Source organism: Nomascus leucogenys, chromosome 3, assembly GCF_006542625.1.
Source record: "Nomascus leucogenys isolate Asia chromosome 3, Asia_NLE_v1, whole genome shotgun sequence".
NCBI classification, from domain to species: Eukaryota; Metazoa; Chordata; class Mammalia; order Primates; family Hylobatidae; genus Nomascus; species Nomascus leucogenys.
This window is the reverse complement of record NC_044383.1, coordinates 9,051,301-9,076,196: the sequence shown is the minus strand read 5'-3', so window position 1 is coordinate 9,076,196 and position 24,896 is coordinate 9,051,301. Positions and strand designations below refer to the sequence as shown.

The window sequence follows — 24,896 nt, the reverse complement described above, 5'->3', positions numbered from 1 at the left end:
ATCACTTGAGGTCAGGAGTTCAAGACTAGCCTGGCCAACATGGTGAACCCCCGTCTCTACTAAAAATACAAAAATTAGCCAGGCGTGGTTGCGCATGCCTGTAGTCCCAGCTACTCAGGAGGCTGAGACAGAAGAATTGTTTTAACCTGGGAGGTGGAGGTTGCAGTGAACTGAGATCACGCCACTGCACTCCAGCCTAGGTGACAGAGTGAGACTGTGTCCTTCAATTAGGAAAAGCACAGATCTGTCCAAAGAAAGGAGAATGCTTTAAGAGTGAGAATCCTTGGCTTATTCCTGTAATCCCACTACTTGGGAGGCTGAGGCTACCAGATTGCTTGAGCTCAGGGGTTTGAAACCAGCCTGGGCAACATAGTGAGATCTCCTATCTACAAAAAAAAAAAAAGAAAAAAAATTTAAAAAATTAAAAAATTAGCCAGGTGTGGTGGCAGGACCTTGTAGTGCCAGCTACTTTCGAGGCTGAAGTGGAAGAATTGCTTGAGGTCAAGCCCAGCCTAGGCAACCAGACCCTGTCTCTACAAAAAAAAAAAAAAAAAAAGTTAGCCAAGCATGGTAGCATGTGCCTGTGGTCCCAGCTACCCAGAAGGCTGAGGTGGGAGGCTCATTTGAGCCTGGGAGGTTGAGGCTTCAGTAAGCCTTGATTGTGCCACTGTACTCCAGCCCGAGTGACAGAGCAAGACCCTGTCTCAAAGAAAAAAAAGTTATTACTATAAAGATAAGCACACTAAATTAATTTCTGTCCATAAATTGGATTGTGGTTCTCTTAATGTAAGAAATGCTCTCCAGTCACTCCTATAAATACAGCTCCTTGGCTATGTGGTTTCAAACAGGGATCTAAAGTGGTAATATTTAACACCAGAAATCTATGACCAGCAGATGGCCGAAGTCTGAAAAGTTACCTACCAGGCTGTTTTGGGGTATTAAGAACTTGTAAGGTTAAGGCTAAGAAGTTAACATCCTAGAAATCTAATAGGTTGGTGTTGATATAATTAGCAGCCACTAATTCAAATTCTGTGAAGATGCTTTGCTTCTGCTAAGAAAATGGCCTGAAATGTGTGTCTGTATATACTGCATGCAAATGTAGCCACTCTGGGTATATCTAGCTTGGGTCTGAAATGGCTGAAGAAAGGAGTGTTAGTGTAGAAATATTCTCTATTTAGGGATTATGGGGAGAAGGAGAGATACATATATACTTTATAATTACCTTCTGATAATTATAAACTTATTTTAAAGCTTTGCTAATAGAGAACAAGGAATAATGAAACAAGAAATAAAAATAAATTTACTACAAAAAGAATTTATTAGACAAACACACCAATAGATTGAGTCTAAGGATTTGGTTGGAAAGCCACCGGGCCTTTTAAAGCAGCAGAAGTCCAAAGTCACATGCTTCAAGCATTACTCTGCAACGATCTGTGGAAACCAGAAGGGTCAGAAATTACAGCACCGTGCTAGGCCACAAACAGATCAGCCTGCCACCTCTCTCCCTATTCCCTCTCTTCTACTGAAGTGCGTGATTCTGGTACCTGAGAAGACTGGAATGAAGTGTTTCCCACTTATTACAGAATTCAGCTTCTTTGTTACAGAGGAATTGTCACATTTGAATTGTCTGTTTAATATGGGATATTGCTTTTGAGAAACCAACAAATAGTTATTAAAGGAGTGTTTACCAAAGCGTAAGGTGAATATTATCTAGTAGAGTAACTGCATTTTTTATCTCATCTGGCACCAACTGTCTTTTAGAAAGTCACAATGTGTTGTTTGGGGGACATTCTTCTTTAGAAGGAAAAGAGTCTAATTAGTGGATATTAAGTAATTAAATAATACATACTATCAAATCTTATGAGAGTCACATGAACCATGAAGTCTTCACTTAATTTAGGAGAAATGGGCAATATTTTCTATCATTCCTGATAACAGAACTAGATATTTCAAGATCATGGTAATGGAATGTAATCCATAATACCAAACGGTGTGCTTTACTTTGAAGCCATTGACCATTAAATTTGATTGTTAGTAGCATAGGCTACCAAAAAATAGCAAGGAATATGGTATCCACATAGATCTCAGCTGGCCTCAGAATGAAACATACATGACACAACTGGGGACCTCTGGGTTTCTGAGATATGGGCTACAAGATTATAATAGGTAGAAAACTAAAGGAAATGTATTCCAAGCAAAAGTGGCAAGGGAATTTCACAGAACTAATTTTTTAAGGGAGGTAATAAAAACCGCAGTTAAAATGCATGTCCATGTATCAGATTCCTGGAGGTGAATCCATTAGGAACATGACAGCTCTTCACACCCAAGTATTGCTTTCATGGGCCCTTACAAGCTCTGCTTGTTCACCACCGTAGAGAGTCTGTTTGTAATAAGAATTGTTTTCAAGTCAGAATCCTAGACGAAGATCTAAAAATGTTGAGTTTGTGCTTTTAAAAAACAGTCCAGTCCAACTGTCCACATGTAGTGTGTGCTGGTGGAACTAGCTCTTCCCCAACCTGGCTCACTATTGGGAGCCCAGGAATCCCTGGGACAGGCAGATAAGCCAGGACTAAAGTTTTAAAGTGTCAATTACTGCAAATCAAAATAGGCAGCCTCATGCATAGACTTCATGATATTAGTTGAGCCATCACTGCCTTCATTATCATTTTTATGCCTTTGGGGTCACTGTGTGGTTTGGTCCAAGCTGTTCTCAAAACTTGCAGTGCAACAGACCTGTGTCTACTTTAGCAGGTGAGTCTAGCTACAAATCAGTCACCTTTCCTACCACAAACTTCTGGCCTACACCGAAAACAAAGGTACCCCCTCTCTCAGGAATAACCTGGGGAGGTTATTTGGAACAAGTATTGCGTTCCAGTCCGAATCTTAAGTAAATATCTAGAAATGGGGAGTTTTATGCATTTTAAAAATAGTCCGTTTCAGAGCGGCCGTGTGTGCTCCAGGACCAAGCTCTCCCCAGCCTCGTTCAGGATTTGGAAGAAATCTCTGGGTTTGGGCTGAACCATCGAGCATGAGGAGGGGAAGCTATCAGTTGTGAACAGAGACTGTTTCTCACCCTCTGATGAGCCAGCACCTTTAAAGGTTCCATCCTAGCCGCCAGCAGCTGGCAGCCAGGGCGTCTCTGCTCCCGGTATTTCCCTCTTGGCATCTTGGTTAGCCCTGCGCCAAACACCCAGACCCTCAAAAACTAGCCCCTGAACTGAATTAAACCTGACCCAAAGTGAACAGCAAGGTCCAGAAACGGCAAGGCTTGAGGTCAGCCTCCGTCCCCGGACACTTTGAAGGACGGCAGATCCCTAACCCCTTGGTGGCCCGCGAGGATCGCGGGTGCGCGCAGCGGTCAGGGGTGCGGCGTCTCCGGCCGCTGGAAGGGAATGGGCGCGCTGATACCCGCGCACCTGCACCCCCGGTGGAGAAGCCGAGAGCACACGACGATGCCAATCCCTCGTGAATCCCGCGAAAGAGGGGCCGGGGGGCTCCGGATTCATAGATGCGGGGCGTAGAAGGGGGTCAGGTAGGAAGGCCCAAGGAACGGCGCGAAAGGGCTCCCGGGGGCCGCAGCCGTCAGCGGGAAGGAGGCGGCGGCCGGGACGAGAACGTTGGCAGCAGAGTAGGAAGGGAAAGTCTGGAAGTGCAGAGCGCCGGTGCCGGGAGGGCCAGGACTGCCCCGCGAGCAGCCGCCGCCGCCGCCCCCCGCCGCCCCTGACTGGGGCGCGCCACCCCCCACCTGCGCCGCGCCGTCTGCACCCGGGTTTTGCTTCTTCCACTTGGTCCTGCGATTCTGGAACCAGATTTTGACCTGCGTCTCGGTGAGGCTGAGCGACAGCGCGAGGTTCAGGCGCTCGCACACTGACAGGTAGCGCGTGGCCCGGAACTTATTCTCCAAGGCCACCAGCTGCTCGTAGGTGAAGGCGGTGCGCGCGCGCCGCGGCTTGGCGCAGTTGGGCTCCATGCGCCGGCGCCTGGGCCGCGGGGAGCCCGGGGACCCCGGGGGGGACCCCACAGGGCCGCCCCCGCCGTCCTCGCAGGGCTCCCCAGACGCCAATGCCCCGGCGTCAGGGGAGCGCGCTGGGCCCGGCAGCAAGCGCGCAGCCCGCTCCCGCAGTCGCGGCCTCCTCGGATCCTCCACATCCTCCTCCTCTTCCGCCTCGGAACCCTCCAGGGGGGACGCCTGGCCGGCGCCTGGGCCCGCAGCATCTAGGGGAGAAGGGGTCGGTGAACAAAAGCCTCTCCAGGTCCCCAAACCTCTCCTCGTCCTCCCTAGAGCAAGCAGCTCACCCCCCAACCCAACTCTGGGTGCTGCTCCTGTCCCCACATCGCGCTCCCCTTAGACGGGACTGCATATCCTCGCCAGCGGGTTTAGGGGAATGGTGTCCTCTTGCCCTTTACAAATCTGCCATCAAGTAGGCGTCCAAGAAATATATGCTAAATGAATGAATGACACTCCGCATTAAGAAAAAATAGTGACCTTATTGGGTAACCATATTGGGGGGTAGGATCATTGTATTAAGACATCTAGATGTCAAACGCTTTTAGGGCTGTGCCTTCCCCAGACCCTAGAAGCCTATTTTGGTCTAGGACTCCTAGCAATTATAAAAGGAGTTATTAAGCTCTCTGCCCCACCCCACCCCCGCCCCCGCTTTAAAGTGAAATTCCTTTTCCCATCTTCTCTCTCCCGCCGTGTTAATAGAGTTTCAGATTTGTGCGGGCCCGGATCGATAGATGTCATCTATTAAAAGTAAGTTTTAATCGAACAATATTAGGATCAGACAGGGAAAGGGGGTTTGAAGTCGGTACCTGCAAGCTGCGGGCAGGAGATATGCAGGCGCCAGTAATAGAATATCGATCATGAGGGTGGGGGAAGGGAGCGCGGCCCCTCGGAGAGAAGATCCGAACAATTACCAGGCCGCCGGCCCGGGCCCATGTGCGGCCGCCAGAGGCGCCGCGGGCCCCAGGCAATCACCGCCAAACTTGGGGAGGGGAGCAGGGGGCTGCGCGGCATCCAGCCTCCCCGGGAACCTGAGCCTCTGACCCTCCAGGGAGCGGCCTTTCCCTGTCTGATCCCACGCCCCACCCAGCAGGACTCCTGCTGTCTTCCGTCCTTCCTTCCAGCCACAAACTTTCCTGACTCCTTCATCAGGTGTCCGCCAGCGTTGGGAGTAATTCAGAAAGGGTTTCGAGGAGAAAGTAACAAATGCTTCCCAACACTCCATCCGAGCCCCGCCCCCAGCCCCAGTCAGCAGTTGGGTCTGGGGAGCTTGAGCGCCTGGGGCATCCCAGCCCCGCAGGCGTCTCCGAGTGGCATCTGACCTCGCTACTCACCAAGACCCCCCGGCGCAAGCCTTAGCCTCAGCTCCCCCATCCATAAAACGGAGGTGAGGTTAATGATGCTGTCCATATCTCAAGTTCCGAAGTTTTCATCACCTTTATCCCAGCCCTTAGCCCAGGTCCTAGCACGTGGCAAGCACATTAAATGCCCGATAAATGAATAAGCCTGGCAAGATAGGCGCCAGGTAAGTTTCCACCGCTAGCATCAGAGCTGTGGTGCGGGTGAACTTGGCGGGTGAGCGGGGATGCGGTAAATCCCTGCCCCATAATGCGGGGTGCCTCCTCTCTGCCTCTATCCAATTCCAAGGCGGGGGCTACACTTTGCACCCGGTCCCGTGCGCCTTCTCTCTTTGAGGAAGACGCTGTTAAGGGCCACTCGCCGGGCCCGGCTGTTCCCCCATACACTCCGCAGTGTTGGGGCTGAGGCCTCCTGGGGCCGGGGCCGCCTTGCATCTTACCAGGGGTCTCCAGCTGTCGGACAGGGTCCCTGGAGCTGGCATCTTTCCCCGCTTCGACCTCCGCCAAACTTTTCCTGGCTTCCTGGGGAGCCGGGCGCACGGCCGGGAGCGCTGCGCGAGTGAATTTCTGCGGGTCCAGGATGTCCAGGACGGAGAAAGAAATCTTGTGGTGGGAGGGAGCCGTCTTGGCCCCGCCGTCCTGCCATGCCAGCATGCCCGTCGCCCGCGGGCCGGCGGTCGGCGGCGCGGGGTCGGGGATGGCGCCGCTCGGGCTTGCCTTGGGCTGTGGCTTGGCCGCAGCTCTCCAGCCGGGAGCCCGGTCCGCGCGGCCAAGTGAAGCTAGGGAGGGGGGCGGGGAGGCGGGGCGGGGAGAGCGCCGCGGGGGTCTGCGCGCCGATTGGCACCGGCGCAGCCCGGGCCAGCCTCGGGACTATCCGGCGCTGTGCCGCGGCCGCTTGCCTGGGCTCGGGGAAGCCTCCGCGCGCCCGGTGCGCGCGCCCGCGGGGACAGTGCTGTCGGCTCCGCGCGCCTCCGCCCAACCCTCTGGGACTCTTGGAGGGCGCGAGGGAGGCTTCCATCCCGGGGATCCCTCACCCCGACACACGCACCTCTGTGACTTGAGTTTGTGCCCTTTCTCCGGCGCACCCGCCTTAGACTTGGGGATGCAATTGGGGCCAGGACTGCTTACTCCCAGGCAATGCTCAGCGCATCTCCTTCCCCGCCAGTGAATTACTGTAATAGCTTCAGACCCGGTTACCTCGGAGGTAAAATCCCTCACGTTCTCACAGTTTAGCGTTCACGAAGCCCTGAGGCTTGCACGATCTCTTTTGATTGTTTGAGCATCCCTGTGAGATAGGCGTCGCGTGGCACAGACCACTGTCCCCGTTTTAAAGATGAGGAAATCGAGGTTCAAAGGTAAGATGAGATTTGCCCAGAGTCACTGTGAGTTGGTGACAGAGTCTGGGTTTGGACCTGGGTCTTCTACTGGACCAGTCAGTGCTTTTTTAGTACATCCTGCTGTCTCAGAAACGGAAGGAGAAAATCCCGGACTCTCAGTCTTTTGCTTCCACTCCAAAGCCAAGCCAGAGGCCAGCAAGAGGTTTGGAGAGGTGATGAGCCCCCACCGGGATGCCAGCTGCTTTGGAAACCTTGGTGGCTTCAAGCACAGAGCCAAGTGAGATGGCTGAGGGTGTCTGCCCTGGTTTGCTATGACCCGGAGCACAGCCCTCGATGGACAAACTTCAGGCCTTCTCCAGAGTCACAAATTCGATCATTTGCAACAGAAATTGGATTTGAGAATTAGGTTGCATCTCTGACCCCCATTCCCTCTCAGCCCCAGAAGCAGAAGATTCAGAAATGCCTGTCTGGTTTGAATTTAAGGTCTGAGAAGACAGACAGTTGAAATGGCCCTCATCTGCCCCACCAAGTCCCCTGGGAAGGTGATCACCAGTGGTCGGAGAAGCTTCCACTGGCCACGCCCTTCCTAAATTTCTTCTTTTGTCTCTTGGAGAGCACACAGCACTCTGTGAGCACTAAGCATTTGTTTCAGGCAAATCCCGAGGCTTCTCCTAGTGTTTGGCCCAGAACCACCTCTGACTCTGTTGTTCCTTTCTTCTCTGCCCCATAGGGTTGCCAAACAATGACTTGGCAATTAATATTGTCTGAGCAGGTAAGGAGTAGGAAGAGGAGGAGAAACCTTCTCATTAAAGTGCTGGGGGCTGCTAATCCCATCTGTTATTGAAGAGGCATTCTTAGAAGCCAGCTCCTTGTAGCTTTTCTCATTCAAACCTTGCTGCCCCTCCCAGAGGTGGTCACTGTATTCCCTGCGGACTTTAAAGCCCTGCCGAAATTCAAGCCAGCTCCAGTCCTAAAGTGAAGACGGATTGTGCTTTTAAAGCTCAGGAAAGGAAGTGCCCTTCCGAAGCCCACTGGACCACCTCCCAGCAAAGGGAATGCGAAAATCCCAAAGAAAAGATGGCCCTGAAACTAAAAAGTGGCGCCCGAGCACCTGGATTGCAAATCACAGAGCCTTCCTGAAATACGGATAGGGTACTTTGTTTTCTGTGTTGATAACGCTTTCTCACCCAGTTCTCGATTTTTCTAATCTTCCTTTTTGTTTCTCCCCCTTCACCCTTTTGATCCTAGCCGCCCCTTCTACCTTTTCCCACCATGTTTACTTTTTTTTTAAGACAGATTCTCTCTGTCACCCAGGCTGGAATGCAGTGGCGTGATCTCGGCTCACTGTGCAACCTCTGCCTCCTGGGTTCAAGCAATTCTCCTGCCTCAGCCTCCCAAGTAGCTGGGATTACAGGTGCATGCCACTGTGCCCGGCTAATTTTTGTATTATTAGTAGAGACAGGTTTTCACCATGTTGGCCAGGCTGGCCTCAAACTCATGATCTCAAGTGATCTGCCCACCTCGGGCTCCCAAAGCGCTGAGATTACAGGCATGAGCCATCGTGCCTGGCCCATGCTTATATTTTTAAATGCTAAGGTTCTTCAGGGTAGCTAGGAATAGGTTTCCTTAAGTTGGCCCCAGATGAAAGTATGTGGCTTCCTACCGTCCCTCTTATTCGTTCTCCTGTGAGAAACCTTGAGACTCTTTATTTTCACAGGATGGTGGGCGTTCCGGGGGCCACCCTATACCCCAAACCATAGGGACAAGGGAGGCCCAGACAGCCAAGAGTAACCCAAACCTGGATCATTTCCATTATACTCCATAGATTACCTCAAAAAATTTTGTTTAAATGATATGAATCATCTTTCCCTTGAGGTTCATAGATGTTAAATATAGGAAAGGAGCTGAAAAAGGAAGAAGCAACAAATTGGAGAGAAAGCCAAGAACGGTAGAGGCCACATTCCTTAAACCTGTGAATCTTTACAAACTCCTTCTTTTAGTGGTTTTCTATTTTGCTTGTCCCTTATTTTTCAGATTTTTTTTTTTTGAGACAGGGTCTCGCTCTGTTGCCCAGGCTGGAGTACAGTGGCGCGATCTCAGCTCACTGCAGCCTTCAACTCCCAGGTTTAAGCGATTCTCATGCCTCAGCCTCCTGAGTAGCTGGCGACTAGCTGGGATTACAGGCACGTGCCACCACGCCTGGCTAATGTTTTGTTTTGTTTCAGACAGAGTCCTGCTCTGTCTCTCAGGGTGGAGTGCAATGGCATGATCTCGGCTCACTGCAACCTCTGCCTTCTGGGGTTAAGTGATTCTCCTGCCTCAGCCTCCCCAATAGCTGAGATTATAGGCATGCATCACCACGCCTGGCTAATTTTTGTATTTTTTAGTAGAGACAGAGTTTCACCATGTTGGCCAGGCTGGCCTTGAACTCCTGACCTCATGTGATCCACCTGCCTTGGCCTCTCAAAGTGCTGGGATTACAGGCGTGAGCTACCGCGCCTGGCCTAATTTTTTGTGTTTTTAACAGAGACAGGGTTTCACCATGTTGACCAGGCTGGTCTCGAACTCCTGGCCTCAAGTGATCTGCCCGCCTTGGCCTCCCAAAGTGCTGGGATTACAGGCATGAGCCATTGTGCCCGGCCAGATATTTCTGGTCTGTGTGTTCATTGTAGCACAAGGTAATGTGAATGCTCATGCTTAGTGCTTGGCTGCAGGCAATAGATGGCACAGAAGAAACTCCGCTGGATCTCCCATCAACACTGAAGGGATAGAAATGCCCTCTCTTCCAACTTAAAGAGAAACCTGCTACCCAAAGAACAGGATACTTTCTTCAACGTGGGGGACAGTGGAGGAGGAGGTCCTAGGTAATTTTTTTTTTCTGGCCACCTGTTTTGTAAAAGACCAGGAGGCAGTGAGCATCCTTTTCAGTACAACTTGGCCATGTGTTTGGCTCACTAACATCCTCACATGTGTATTTATACCCATGCTATTCCTACATAACATATCCAGATCCTGCAAGCCACCTTCCCTCTGTGCATAGAGTTGATTTTTTTTTTTTTCAGCCTGGGCATTAAAATTCCGCCTGAGTGCTGTCTTTAAATTGCTTTGATGCTAGGTGGGTTCCAACCCTGACCTGTCCTGATGGCAAGTGATGCCTGTAACAAGCTCGGGATCAATATTCATAGCGGGTGTCCTGGGCTGATAACACTATCCAAGACAATGTTCACTATCAGTGCAGACAGCTGAGATATTGCACCATTAGGGATGTTGTGTTAAATAACCTGATCCATTTCTGGGGCTATTTAATGAATTTCACAGTTTAGATAGTATCTTTAAGGAGAAGGCAAAGGCTATTCTGGAGGCACTGATGCAAATCAATGGTGCCAAGCTTCCCAAGGTATTCCACAAACAAAGGTGCCTATAATTCCAGCACAGCCTTGAAGAGCCGCTGAGTGCCATGAATAGTGTTAACAATGGAAAGAATTTGCAGTTTATGCCGGTGGCGGGGGCGGGGGGGGGGAGGGGGCAATATTATGAGCCATGTTAAAGCATTTTAGATAAAATCTTATGTTCCTAAAGTAAAATGCAACTGAAATTCTCTAGGTAAAACCCTGCGTTTTGAGCCAGCCCCCAGGGTAGGATATATATGCCAAAGAGACAGCTTCATAAGACACAGCTTGATGACAAAGAGGGACACCTCAACTGCCAGACAGCCTGTGGGTAACCCCTTTTCCCAGTACCTCAGCCACCTTCCCCAAGATGTGCTTCTTCAACTCAAATTGGTCTATAATATGGGAGAGGGTAGGCACTAGATTTTAGAAGGAAGCCACAGATAGCAGAATCCATTGTTTGTTTACCAGACTCTATGTCCCTTGGTGCTGGAGAGGTCATTTACAATTAAAGGCTAGCGTTTACCATTTCCCACCAGAGCTTTGAACTCTGGCTGCCAAGCACAGCAAGTATTCCTAAAAAAAAAAAACAACAACAACAACAAACAAACAAAAAACACCTCATAGACTAACTTGTGAAAGCTGAGTTGAAAATACAGCCTTCCCACCTGACCCCAAACCAAAGTTAAAAAAAATCAACTCCCTTATCTTAGGGCATGCTCCCTGCCACTGGTGGGTGCTTGAGCTTAATGGGCAAGGAAAATGGAGATGGGTGGCCGCTGAGGGTCACATGCTCACAGAAGTTATGGAGATGCAGAGACTCAGCAGGGACATGGAGAGTCAAAAACAAGTATGTGGGCTGGGCGTGGTGGCTCACATCTGCAATCCCAGCACTTTGGGAGACCGAGGCGGGCAGAACACCTGAGGCCAGGAGTTCAAGACCAGCCTGGTCAACATGGCAAACGCTGTCTCTACTAAAAATACAAAAATTACCCAGGTGTGGTGGCAGGCGCCTGTAATCCCAGCTACTGGGAAGGCTGAGGCAGGAGAATCACTTGAACCTGGGAGGCAGAGGTTACAGTGAGCCGAGATCACACCATTACACTCCAGCCTGGGCAACAAGAATGAAACTCCATCTCAAAAACAAACAAACAAACAACAACAACAACAACAAAAACAAGTGCAGAGCAGAGCGGAGAAGCCACGAAAGACAGGCAGACGGGTGGGTTCCAGCTGCTGCCACCGTTGCTGACTTCTTCCTGATGCTGGTTGTTCCATTCCCAGTTCCCTGGGAGCCTCACTGCATCCCTACAATACTATTTCTTCTTGAGGGCTTCCCTGACTTACCCCACGCGGACTGGAGCATTCCTTTCCACGTTGTTTCTGGGGCACACTGCCATCATAGCCCTTGATGGACATCTCTTGGTTTTGCCTGATCTGGGGATCCACTCCCTCTTTTCTGGTGTCCGTAGTTGATTTTGATGAGATCCCCCTGGGCCCCCACCCTTGTATGTGGTAGTGATGGGACTGCCAATCAGGCCCCTCAACCTTTTTCTGGCCAAGAGGTAAGAGTGAGCCCCTGCAGGAGTAGAGTCCTCCCGGGAGTATCTGAAGCAGAGTGACACCGCTTCATTGTGGCAGTGGTGCCCAAAACTAAATAATCTGTTATTTCCCACTCTTGATGCTGATGGTTCCAGTACTCGCCCAGGTCTGGTTGTTCAGCATTTCCTTTGATTTTGTAAATTGCCTACACTCTTCCCAACCTTCTCTTCCCCTCTGCATTTTGGCATTCAATTAGCCAGAGTCAAGGAACCCTGACAGGCACAGCCTTTATCACACTGCCTGGCATACAGACTCTGGTCCTTGGATTGTCTTAAAGTCAGGGAGTGCAGAGCATGCATCCCTGTGCCCACCAGTACCTTGGTGTTTGGTAGGTTGAAGAGTTGAAAGCAATAAATGGTGGCCCAGTAACACAAACCCAAAACTCCACAGTTTGACTAAGATGGATTGGAAACCCATAAGAGACCATAGAGGCTGAAGACAAAAATCGGATCAAGAAATGTTTAGGTATGGATATAGGTTCATAAGGGGTCTGACTCCCATGCTGAGCATCTGTGGAACAAGCTTATGCTTTTATTCAGGTCATCCATGCTGGGTACCATGCTTTTTATAAAGAAAAATGCGGGGGCCAGGCACAGTGGTTCGCACCTATAATCTCCGCACTTTGGGAGGCTGAGGCGAGAGGATACTTGAGCCCAGGAGTTTGAGGCTGCAATGAGCTATGAGTCATGCCACTGTACTCCAGTCTGGGTCATAGTACAAGACCTTGTCTCAAAAAAGGAAGGAATAAAGGAAGGGAGGGAGGGAGGGAGGGAGAGAGGGAATGAGGGGAACAGAAAATAAAAATGCAGGCGTAGAACCACTATGAATTTAACCCTGTGTGGTGTTTCTGACATTGGAAGACATGTTGCGGTATCTAGCCTCAAAAAATGGCCACCCCTAATCAACCATGCTGCTTAGTGCTCATGGCCCTGTGTCATCCACTCCCACACTGAGCCTGGCCTGGCCCTGGGTGACCAGTACAACATGGCTGAAGTGACTCTGTGACTTCCAAAGCTAAATCACAGGAAGCCCTGCAGCCTCCACGTTGTTCCCTGGGAACACTTGCCCTGGAGACATTTCCTCTTTGACTCTTGCTGTCATGCTGTGAGATACACAAGCCACACGCAGAGGCCATGTGTAGGACTCCAGAAAATAGCCCACATCAACTGACAGCCATCTCCCAGGTTTCCAGGGCCACCCAGACCTCCTGAATCTAAACCTATGGGTTAAAAAGCCTTCCAGGTGATTCTAATGCACATGAAAGTTTGAGAAGCATTTCCTTCCTTCTTTCTTTCTCTTTCTTTCTTTCTTTCTTTCTTTCTTTCTTTCTTTCTTTCTTTCTTCCTTCCTTCCTTCCTTCCTTCCTTCCTTCCTTCCTTCCTTCTTTGTTTTTTTTTGAGACAGAGTCTCGCTCTGTTGCCCAGGCTGGAACACAATGGCGTGATCTTGGCTCACTGCAACCTCTGCCTCCCAGGTTCAAGTGATTCTCCTGCCTCAGCCTCCCGAGTAGCTGGGACAATAGGCCTGCGCCACCATGCCCAGCTAATTTTTATATTTTTAGTAGAGACGATGTTTCCCTGTGTTGGCCAGACTGGTCTCGAACTCCTGACCTCAGGTAATCCGCCCGCCTTGGCCTCCCAAGGTGTGAGCCACTGTGCCCGGCCTGAGAAGCATTTCTATTATCAATGGTGCACTGATTTTTTTTTTCCACTATAGCCCATCCCAATAAAATAGAAGATTCTTTGGCTTATATGGCTCTCACTTGGTCTGGTCTCACTTTCCAGGGAGATGGAATTTGATAATAAGAAATGTCTTGGTGACTGGTGGGCACCTGCTATTTTTGCCTATACCATGTTGCTTCCTTATTCCTCTTTCACAGTGCCCTGCTTTTTGCTTTCTTTTCTTTTCTTTTCTTTTTTTTTTTTTTAGAGAAGTCTTGCTATATTGCCTAGGCTAGGGTGCAGTGGCCATTCACAGTTGCAGTTGCAGTCATGTACACTATAGCCTCCAACTCCTAGGTTCAACTGATCTTTTTTTTTTTTTTTGAGATGGAGTCTCACTCTGTCACCCAGGCCGGAGTGCAGTGGTGTGATCTTGGCTCACTGCAACCTCCGCCCCCCGGGTTCAAGTGATTCTCCTGCCTCAGCCTCCTGAGCAGCTGGGATTACAGGCGTGTGCCACCACTCCTGGCTAATTTTTGTATTTTTAGTGGAGATGGGGTTTCACCATGTTGGTCAGGCTGGTCTTGAACTTCTGACCTCATGATCCACCCGCCTCAGCTTCCCAAAGTGCTGGGATTACAGGCGTGAGCCACTGCACCCGGCTTCAAGTGATCTTCTTGCCCCAGCCTTTGGAGTAGCTGGGACTTCACGTACGTGCTGCTGCGTCTGGCTAACGTACCCTGCTTTTGGCTGGAGGGCTTGTCCTCTCCCTTTCCTTCTGGTCATGGTGGGACTGTAGGCAAGTGCCCTGCCTCCAGCCCTGGTAAGGGCACAAGTCAGGCTGGAACATCACAGTATCACTTCCATTGGAACACAGACAATGGGGGACACTGACCTAAGAGAGCCAATCAGAGTTCTTTCTGGAACAGTCAGACCAAGTTGAGGAAAAGGATCCTTACCAGGTGGTGTACTGGAGACTCTGTGAGCCCAGAGCTGATAACCAGCCATGCCTGATGCTGTCCATTGCTAGACTATCTGGTTGTGTGAGCCAATAAATTCCTTTTAAATTTAAGCCATTTGAAATTTGGCTTCTGTCACTGGCAGCCGAAGAGTCCTGACTATGACAAGCAAATCTGAAAGGATGAGGCATATGTCTAGTATAGCAATAGATGGTTGATGGATTCATAGTTGAGCTGAAATTCAGACATGAGTTGTAGATTTGTTATAACAGGCCAAAAGCTCAGTCAGTGATGTATACTTCCTGGCACACTATGGTGTTCATGTGCCACCTGACTAGCTCTGGCCCAAAAGATGCAAATGAGAGTCCACTGGATCAGGATTCTGGGGAAGCTTTTGCTTTCCAGGTATAAAGGGTAAGACTCAGCTGTCACATGCCCTTTTTTCTTTTCTTTCCCCTCCTTCCTGCCTGAAATGCAGTCATGATGCCTCGGGTGGAGCAGGAGTCTTGCTAGCGTGAGGGGTAGGCCACATGCCGAGAGGGTCGTGGAGCAGAAAGCAGGAGGCAGCCTGATGGTCCTGGGAGCTGTTGTCCCATCCAGGATTGCCTCCCTCTTGGCTTCTTGATATATGAGGAAAAGTAAAATCTGATGTGGTTGGGCAACTATGGCTGGGTTTCTGTTACATGCAGCCAAATGCAACCCTAACAAGACAATGCCCTACATTCATTGCATCCCAAGAAAAGCCTGGAATTTTCAGATCAAGTTTTAGCCTATCAGTGGCCCACATTTAGAGACTTGCCACACTTTTCAGGTGAGGGACCTGGATCCCTGTATTTGTTTCTTGTCACTACTGCAAGAAATTACCATATACTTAGTGGCTTAAAACAACAGATTTATTATCTTACAGTTCTGGAGGTAAGAAGTCCTAAACTTGAAGTACCAGCAGGGCTGCATTCCTTCTGGAGGCTCTAGGGGAGAATCCAATTCTTTGCCTTTTTTAGCTTCCAGAGGCCACCTGCATTTCTTGGCTCATGGCCCCTTTGTATTCAAGGACAGCAGTAGTATCTTCACACCTCTCTCTCTGACCTCTGCTTCTGCTGTCACACCTCCTTCTCTGACTCTGACTCTCTCCTGCTTCCCTCTTTCCCTTATGAGGACTCACGTCATTACACTGGGCCCACCTGGACCATCCAGGATAATCTCCCTACAGGAGCATAGGCTCTGCAAGATCTAAGTCCCTTTTGCCATGTCAGGTAATACATTTAGAGGTTGTGGGGATTGGGAGGTGGACATCTCAAGAGGGCACTATTCTGTCTATCGCAGTCCTAGAAATGAAAAGGGACTTGCCCAAGAGTACCCACAGAGTTGGCTGAAAAGAAACAACTATGGGTAGGCTCACACCACTGGCGGAAGCACCCCTTTTCCTCCTCCTTGGCGTGAAGCTAAAGCCCAGCCATTCTCCAAGGTCCATTTCAGGCTGCCCCTGCCCAGAAGCCACGGCTGCCCTCCTAGGCCTGCAGAGGTCATCCTCTTGACTGTGTCTGTGTCACTCATTGCCACTTGGCACACATTTGGTCAGCAATCACGAAGGTCTTCCATTGTTCCCTGCCCAGTCTTGATCCTGGAAGGCAAGGATCACACCTTAGAACTTTTTTGTGCCTACTGCACAGAGTAGGGTCTCAATACGTGTATGGTTCATGATGTTCCTAGCGGATTCTCCAAACTGACTCACTCAGCCCCTGGAAGACTAAAAACTGCATTTCCCAGACTCCTTTGCAGCATGGGCTAGGTTCCACCAAGCCAGGCACAGTGAAAGTGAGTGGGTGGCCACAGGTGGAGGGCACAGTGGTGGATATGTTTTGTTCTTTTGGGGGCAGCTGTGCTGGGGGCTGCACTAAGTGATGGGGCAGTGGTCCCAATGGAGTAGTAAAATTAAATGTTTCTCATAGCTGCATGGCTCCTGCCTGTGTAGGACTTAGACCCGCCTCCCCAGGAAATCCGTAAGCTCCTTCACGTCATGTAAACAAAACCCCTCTAGCTGGAGTGGTTTCTATTGTCTGCGACTAAGAACACTTATATAAGGTATACGACTCCGCAACCCCATTAGTGGAAATCCCAAAGGGTAGGAACTATATTTTATTTCACTTGTAAACAGCTCCCCTAGTAAGCGTATCAACAAAATATACACAATTCATTGAACCCCATAGCATTTCAACGAATTCCTCATCCTTTCTGTGAATCAAGAGCCTGAAAAGAAATGGTGAAATAATATGATCCTCTCTTCTTTGAAAGCTCAAAGCTAAATTGGACCAGAAGTAAAGTGTTCTCATCTCAGTTTAATAACTTGAAAGGTTCTGAGGGGCCATCGAGGAAACTCCTCCCTTTTTTTTTTCTTTTTTTTTTTGAGACGGAGTCTCGCTTTTTCACCCAGGCTGGAGTGCAGTGGCTCAATCTCGGCTCACTGCAAGCTCCGCCTCCTGGGTTCACGCCATTCTCCTGCCTCAGCCTCTCCGAGTAGCTGAGACTACAGGCGCCCGCCACCACGCCCGGCTAATTTTTTGTATTTTTAGTAGAGACGGGGTTTCACCGTGGTCTCGATCTCCTGACCTCGTGATCCGCCCACCTCGGCCTCCCAAAGTGCTGGGATTACAAGCGTGAGCCACCGCGCCCGGCCGAAACTCCTCCCTTTTAATATCAATGTGTATTTATTGCAAAAATAATGTAGCATTGAGTGGTATTTTATAGCTTATCCAAAAATCTCCTGGGTCTAACGCATTGTGATAGTCCCATTTTCTTCTCAGCCCAGGTCCTATGCATCCTCATCTATGCAGGGCTGTTATCTGCATAATTTTTTTTTTTTAAGACAAAGTCTTGCTCTGTCGCCCAGGCTGGAGTGCAGTGGTGCAATCTCGGCTCACTGCAACCTCCGCCTCCCAGGTTCAAGCTGTTCTTCCGCCTCAGCCTACCAAGTAGCTGGGACTACAGGCATGCGCCACCACACCCAGGTGATTTTTGTATTTTTAGTAGAGACAGGGGTTTCACCATGTTGGCCAGGCTGGTCTCGAACTCCTGACCTCAAGTGATCTGCCCACCTCGGCCTCCTAAAATGCTGGGATTACAGGCATGAGCCACGGCGCCCGGCCTCAATTTTGTATTGTACTTTTTCTTTCTTTCTTTAATAGAGACGGGGTCTCACTATGTTGACTAGGTTGGTCTAGAACTCCTGGGCACAAGCTGTCCGCCCGCTTCTGCCTCCCAAAGTGCTGGGATTACAGGCGTGAACTACCGCCCCTGGCTACAGTTGCCTTCTTGTCCCAATTTGCCTTTGACCTTTCTTAGGGACTTGTTTTCTGCTTTTCCTGCTCTTTGTCCGCTGATCTCCTGGGAAGAAAGCTTCCGAAAAAGACACCGTTTCGGCGGCGAGCGACGCCGGGGTGCCCAGGCCGCGCCCCAGTTCCGGGTTTGCACCCGGTCTTCCTGCCCTGCCCCGCCCGCGGGACTACAGTTCCCAGGCGCCCTTGCGCGGCCGCGGCGCCGGCGCCGGTTGGGACGCGGAGCTGAGGAGCAGGGCCGGGCGCCATGGCACCGTGGGGCAAGCGGCTGGCTGGCGTGAGCGGGGTGCTGCTCGACATCTCGGGCGTGCTGTGCGACAGCGGCGCGGGCGGCGGCACGGCCATCGCCGGCTCGGTGGAGGCGGTGGCCAGGTGAGTGGGCCGCCGGACGCCGCTGGGGCCGCCCAGCTCTAAGCTCAGCCCTGTCCCCGGCTGCCGACCGGGGGTTGGGACTGCAGGGGGCGGGGCCGCGGCGCAGGCCCCGCCTCGTTCTCCCCCTTCCCACCCCGGTGCGCGCACAGCGCTGACCCCGGACGACCCCACTGTTGCCCCGGGCGAGCACCAGGCCTCTGCTGGTTAGGGCTGCGCAGTCAGACAGGGCGGCCACCTGGTACGTGCGCTGCTGAGCGCTTGACCTGCGGCCAGTCTGAGTTGAGATGTGCTGTAAGGGTAAAATGCATACCGATTAACAAGACTTAGCCGGGCGCGGTGGCTCGCATCTGTGATTCTAGCACTTGCAGAGGCAGAGGAGAGAGGATCGCTTGAGGCCAGGGGGTTGGAGACCACCCTGGGCAACATAGGGAGACCCTATCTCTGCCAAAAATTTAAAGATTAGCCAGGTGTGGTGGTGCACGCCTGTAGGCCCAGCCACTTGGGAGGCTGAGGCAGGAGGATCGCTTGAGCCCAGGAGGTCAAGGCTACAGTGACCTGTGATCACGCCACTGTACTCTAGCCTGGACTGCAGAGCGAGTTTTATTCTTTTCAGACGGAGTCTTGCTCTGTCGCCCAGGCAGGAGTGCAATGGCACTATCTCGGCTCAGTGCAACCTCCGCCTCCCGGGTTCAAGTGATTCTCCCCCTTCAGGCTCCCAAGTAGCTGGGATTACAGGCACCCTCCATCATGCCAGTTACTTTATTTGTTTTGTTTGAGACGGAGTTTTGCTCTTGTCACCCAGGCTGGAATGCAGTGGGGCAATCTCTGCTCACTGCAACCTCCACCTCCCAGGTTCAAGCAACCTCAGCCTCCCGAATAGCTGGAATTACAGGCATGTGCTACCACACCCGGCTAATTTTTTGTATTTTTAGTAGAGACGAGATTTCACCATGTTGGGCAGGCTGGTCTCTAACTCCTGACCTCAGGTGATCCACCTGCCTGGGCCTCCCAAAGTGCTGGGATTATAGGCGTGAGCCACACGCCCAGTTGATAATATATTTAATATACTGTTTTAGGTTAAAATATTTGAAATTAAGTATACCTTTTTAAAAAACTTTTGTTAATGTGCTTATTAGAAAACTTTAAATTGGCCGGGCGCGGTGGCTCACGCTTGTAATCCCAGCACTTTGGGAGGCCGAGGCGGGCGGATCACGAGGTCAGGAGATCGAGACCACGGTGAAACCCCGTCTCTACTAAAAAAAAATACAAAAAATTAGCCGGGCGTGGTGGCGGGCGCCTGTAGTCCCAGCTACTCGGAGAGGCTGAGGCAGGAGAATGGCGTGAACCCAGGAGGCGGAGCTTGCAGTGAGCCGAGATTGAGCCACTGCACTCCAGCCTGGGTGACAGAGCGAGACTCCGTCTCAAAAAAAAAAAAAAAAAAAAAAGAAAACTTTAAATTACCTTTGTGGCCCTCATTATAATTCTGTTGGACTGCATTGGTTTAGGTGAGAGGAGGAAGAAGAGAACATCGTGCCGGCCAAGACTTGACCATGGAGGACACTTTTTTTTTTTTTGAGACAGTTTCTCTCTTGTTGCCCAGGCCGGAGTGCAGTGGCGCCATCTGGGCTCTCTGCAACCTCTGCCTCCCAGGTTCAAGCGATTCTCCTGCCTCAGTCTCCCAAGTATCTGGGATTACAGGCTCCCACCACCACGCTCAGCTAATTTTTGTATTTTTAGTAGAGACGGAGTTTCACCATGTTGCCCAGGTTGGTCTGGAACTCCTCACCTCAAATGATCCGCCCGCCTCGGCCTCCCAAAGTGCTGGGGTTACAGGCGTGAGCCACCGCACCTGGCTGACACTTTTCTTTTTATAAATTTTTTTTTTTTGAGACAAGGTCTCATTATGTTGCCAGGGTGGTCCTGAACTCCTTGGCTCAGGCAGTCCTCCTGCCTCGGTCTCCCAAAGTGCTAGGATTACAGGCACGAGCCACCGCATCTGGCCAAATTTTTTTTTCTTTTTTTTTTTTTTTGAGACAGGGGCTTACTTTGTCACCCAGGCTGGAGTGCAGTGGTTCAATCTCACTGCAACCTCCACCTCAAGGGCTCAAGAGATCCTCCCACCCCAGCCTCCCAAGTAGCTGGAACTACAGGCACGTGCCACCATGCCCAGCTAATTTTTTTGTATTTTTTGTAGAGATGGGGTTTTGCCATGTTGCCCAGGCCGGTCTTGAACTCCTGAAGTGATCTGCCTGCCTCAGCTCCCAAAGTTCTGGGATTAGAGGTATGAGCCACTGTGGCCAGCCAGAAGGACACTTTCAGTAGCATGGTTGGCACCACTGGACCTGGGCTTTGTAAGGCCTCCTGTTGGCATCCCAGGTCAGCACTGCCATATGTTGATAGGCAGTCGGGAAGGGCCAATTGCCAGGACTTGGCCTCCCAGAGTCACTAGCTGGGGCACCCTGGCTTGGTAGCCTGATGTCACTGGGACTCAATATACCTATCTATAGCTGGCAATTAAGTGAGTCTCTTGGTCCTTTGTAGAGACCCCATTCTACCAATCTGCATGTCTAATGTCTGGGAGCCGCTGAGATAATAGGGACCCAAATGGTCCTGCATGGTGAAGCCGGAGGTGTTTGGGAGGCTGGGAACTGGGAACAGGGAGACTTGGCTTCCAGGAGCAAGCGTGAAGGGCAGCCCAGACCTAGGACACTCCGCTGGGTCCTGGGTCTGCTCTCAGTGTTGGCTGAAGTTCAGGGTTAAGTGCATTCCTGACCTTATTCTCCATTACTCCAAAGCTTTAGACTAGCTCAGTCACAGATGAGAGCATTCTGTGGATGGCACTGGTGGGAATCCAGCAGAGGGCTCTGGGCAGTGTTTTGGGGTGAAGTGGGCCTCATTTGGGGAGCAGGAAGCCAGAGCTCAATGCTGTGACTGGGGCAGGCAAGGCCTCATGGGAGACCTTGCCACTCATTGCTTGCGGAAGATACATTTGACATTATCTACCAGTGGTTCCACTTCTGAGAATTTGTCCTATCTCATGCATGCGAAAGGACACAAGTACAAGGTCATTCCTGGCAATGCCTTTTAAATAGCAAAAGACTGGAAGCAGCTCAGATGTCCATCAGTAGGGGAGTTTTAGGGTCTGTCTGTTTATACAGCAGAATAACATGCAGTGTAAGAAGGAATGAGTACCTTGTCTGTAGACATATTACTAGTGGAGACAGCAAGCACACAGCAGGGTGCACAGTGGCTGTTTCTGGTATAGAAAAGGCAGAAATGCAAGAATGTATTTCTCCTGCTGTGTTTGCATAAAGACACTGGAAGGATGCAGGCTGCTTCAGAGTCTGGGAAGAGCTGGAGGATAAGGAAAGTGGGGGCCACTGTGTGGTTGGAGACAGGGTAGGAGAAAGACTCGTCACTGTATAACTTTGTATATCAATGTTTTTGTTTTTGAGACAGAGTCTTGCTCTATCACCCAGATTGGAGGGCAGTGGTGCAGTTTTGGCTTACTGTAACCTCTGCCTCCTGGGTTCAAGTGATTCTCCTGCCTCAGCCTCCTGAGTAGCTGGGATTACAGGCACCTGCCACCATGCGTGGCCAATTTTTGTGTTTTTAGTAGAGATGGGGTTTTGCCACGTTGGCCAGGCTGGTTTCGAACTCCTGACCTCATGTGATCTGTCCACCTTGGGCTCCCAAAGTGCTGGGATTACAGGTGTGAGCCACCGTGCCCAGCCTGCATATCATTTTTAAGATTTTTAAACTATGTGAATGTATTTTCTATTCAAAATATTACAATTCAAATATTACATTGAATATTAAAATTCAAAATATTAATGTCTGGGCACAGTGGCTCACGCCTATAATCCCAGCACTTTGGGAGGCTGGAGGTAGGAGGATTGAGACCAGCCTGGGCAACATAGCGAGACCCCATCTCTACAAAAAACACAAAAATTAGCTGGGCATGGTGGTGCATGCCTGTAGTCCCAACTACTTGGGAGGCTGAGGCAGGAGAATTGCCTGAGCCCAGGAGTTTGAGGCTGTCATGAGCTATGAATGTGCTACTGCTCTCCAGCCTGGGTGACAGAGTGAGACCCCAACTCTAAAAAATAAAACATTGTTTTTTAATTAAAATATTTCAAGGAGATCTCTCTGGCTGCAGTGTGGAGAACAGGCTGGCAGTAGGGCAGAGGCAGGGGCCAGAGAGGACACAGGGTCACAGTTAGATGGTTCCAGTGGTTCAGGGAGAGCTGGTGGGGCTTGGACTGGGTAGAGGGCAATGGAGATGGAGAGGAAGGCATGAATTAAAGAGGTGTTTTGGAAGCAGGACCTATGGGACCTGCTGACATACAGGGTATTGTGGGGGTCAGGGAGAACTTGAAATAAAGGGTGGTTTCCAGTGTCTGACTGGAACAGCTGGTAGGGTGGAGAGGGGACAGGGAGGGGGTCATGGGGCAGGTACCATGATGGCTCATGATGTATGTCAAGTTCCTGGCCTGGTGTTTGGCACACAGTAGACCCACAACAGTGTAACATTGAAGACCACTTTCTTTTCTTTTTTTTTTTTTTTTTTTTTTGAGACCGGATCTTGCTCTGTCTCCCAGGCTGGAGTGCAGTGACACGATCACGGCTCACTGCAGCCTTGACCTTCTAGGCTCAAAAAAATCTTTCCACCTCAGTTTCCCAGATAGCTGGGACTATAGGTATACCGCCACATGCAGGTTTTTCTTTATTTTTTTTTGTGGGTTTTTGTTGTTGTTGTTGTTGTTGTTGTTGTTGTTGTTGTTGTTGTTTTGAGACAGTCTCAGTCTGTCTCCCAGGGTGGAGTGCAGTGGTATGATCTTGGCTCACTGCAGCCTCCGCCTCCTGGGTTCAAGCAATTCTCCTGCCTCAGCCTCCTGAGCCTGCCACCATGCCTAGTTAATAATTTGTATTTTTAGTAGAGATGGTGTTTCACCATGTTGACCGGGCTGGTCTCAAACCCCTGACCTCAAGTGATCCACTCGCCTGGGCCTCCCAAAGTGCTGGGATTACGGGCATGAGCCACCATGCCCAGCCCCCAAGGGACAGTTTGAGCCCTGGTCTGCCCAACCCAGACCCCTACTTGGAATCCTTCAGGGAGAAGGGGGTGTTGGGAAACGTCACAGGCTTCTCTAACAGCTTATTTTGAGCAGATGGCCCCCACCTGATACAGAACTGTCCAAGAAACATGCGGATTCCAGGTTGTGACATTGGAAAGGGTTCTGTTAACTTCTCTGGGTTCTGGGTTGGCGTCTTCTGACTGATGGATTGCCAGGAGGGTTTTGTTTGGACTTGCTTTGGCACCTGCAGCTTTATCTAGCTAGGGGGGTCTCTGGTAGCAGCTACACTGTATACATCTAACAGCAATGTAATAGCAATCCTGAAATACACCACAGCCTGTTAATGTAGCTGGGAGAGGCTAAAATCTCCCTTCCCAAAAGCATATGGGATTATTTTTGGTGAGGGGACATCGCACCCGTGACCTGGGAGGTTTTGTTATTGTGCTGTCTGTGGGCCTGCAGAAGTGATGGCCTGGTCTCTCAACCCCATGGGCTTCCCATACCATAGGACCAAGTCCCCATGCCCTGCCTTGTCCACGGGGGCCTTCTCAAGTGACCTTTGTGGCCTCTCCCACTGGCCCCCAGTTACACAGACTTCTTGATGGGGTTTTCACTGAAGGGGCCGCCGAGCTGTCCAGCACCCACAGACCTGTTTCCGCCCACATCAGCGTGCCCTTCATCTCTCAGCAGACCTTGGCAGGGCCCCCTTCAGCCTTTCTGTTGGCTTTTAAGGGCAGGCGTGAAGGAGGGGATCCTGGGGTGCCAGGACCCCTCCACTCTGGCCCAGTGCCTCTGGGGCCAGATCATCACACTCAGGGCCCGGGAAGCTCCGTACACCCTCCCTCGCATGCCTGTGGGGCCCGTGACAGATGCCCAAAGTGGCTGCGGAGGTGGTACAGGAAACTCCCCCTCCAGGAAAGTGTGCCTGCTTTTGGAATTTTCCCTGGGGATTTTCCAGAGATGCAGGACACCTGTTTTCCTCACCTGGCGATTGAGCCAGGAAGCCTTCAGGGAGCAGGCCCTACTTGCCCAGGTGAAGCCTGTGTGGCCTGCAGCCACGGGGGCGAGTGACCCTGCGCCTTTCATGCTGTGGCCTCCTTGATACACACAGCCTGCTTTGAAGTCCTGCAGGAGCTCAAAGGAAGTTCCTGGGGTGAGACCAGCCACCGCAGAGGGAAAAGTGTGATTGGAGTGGGGTGGGGGGTCTTAGGGTTGGCAGGGGGAACACATGCCTCCGTGGCAGCTCCCAGCACCGTGGGCTCCCTGGCAGCATCGTCTGTTCTCTGAGCCTGTGAGGGGTGACAAACTGTCACCATTCTTCTTCTTGGATTTTCTGTGGTGACAGGGGTCCTCCGATTTTATTGAGGGCCACAGAGCACAGGGGAAGTAGAAGCTCAGCTTTTTAAAATAATATCCACTGCAACAGCAGTCACCCTGCATGGAGGGAGGCCTCTCGTGCGCCAGGCAGGTGCTTAACCACCCACCTTCCCTTCACGCCAGCCCCTGAGGTGGGGGGGCTTCCTCTTTTCAAAGTGAGGACCAAAAATCGGAGGGATTCAGGAACTGGCAGAAGTGGAAAAGGTTGCCGAGCCCTCATTAAAGATGCACGCACACACACACACATTTGTTCATTTATTCCTTTTTATTTTTGTTTTCATTCATTCATTCCTTTACTCATACACTCAACAAGCAAACACTGAGTGCCTCTGCTGTACTAAAAACACCATCCTAGGCCCTGGGGATGTGCAGCAGTGAACAGGTAGATGGCAGCCCGTGCCCTGGTGGAGCCGATGCTGCAGTCG

The 24,896-nt window shown here is 50.9% G+C and overlaps 2 protein-coding genes across 7 annotated transcripts in view; one reads left to right on the top strand and one right to left on the bottom strand.

The window, feature by feature from the left end:
- Positions 1-3,502: 3,502 nt before the first annotated feature.
- On the bottom strand, positions 3,503-6,018 carry NKX1-2 (NK1 homeobox 2). The gene is made up of 2 exons (XM_030805885.1): positions 5,805-6,018; positions 3,503-4,215 (listed from the first exon to the last, which is right to left on the bottom strand). Exons 1-2 carry the CDS (start codon positions 6,016-6,018, stop codon positions 3,503-3,505), a joined length of 927 nt encoding a protein of 308 aa, XP_030661745.1.
- Positions 6,019-17,806: 11,788 nt separating this feature from the next.
- The window catches only part of LHPP (phospholysine phosphohistidine inorganic pyrophosphate phosphatase), a 148,556-nt gene continuing 141,466 nt past the window's right edge, over positions 17,807-24,896 (top strand). For 5 of the 6 annotated variants that reach the window (XR_004028500.1, XR_004028502.1, XM_030805865.1 and 2 more), the window contains exon 1: positions 17,837-18,016. Coding sequence is in view for 4 of the 6 variants with exons in the window: in XM_030805865.1 (XP_030661725.1) it covers positions 17,892-18,016 (125 nt within the window). In the remaining 2 variants the exon portion in view is untranslated. Of the gene's footprint in view, positions 18,017-24,896 lie in introns of all 6 variants that reach the window. The other variant, XM_003277767.1, reaches the window with a different exon arrangement.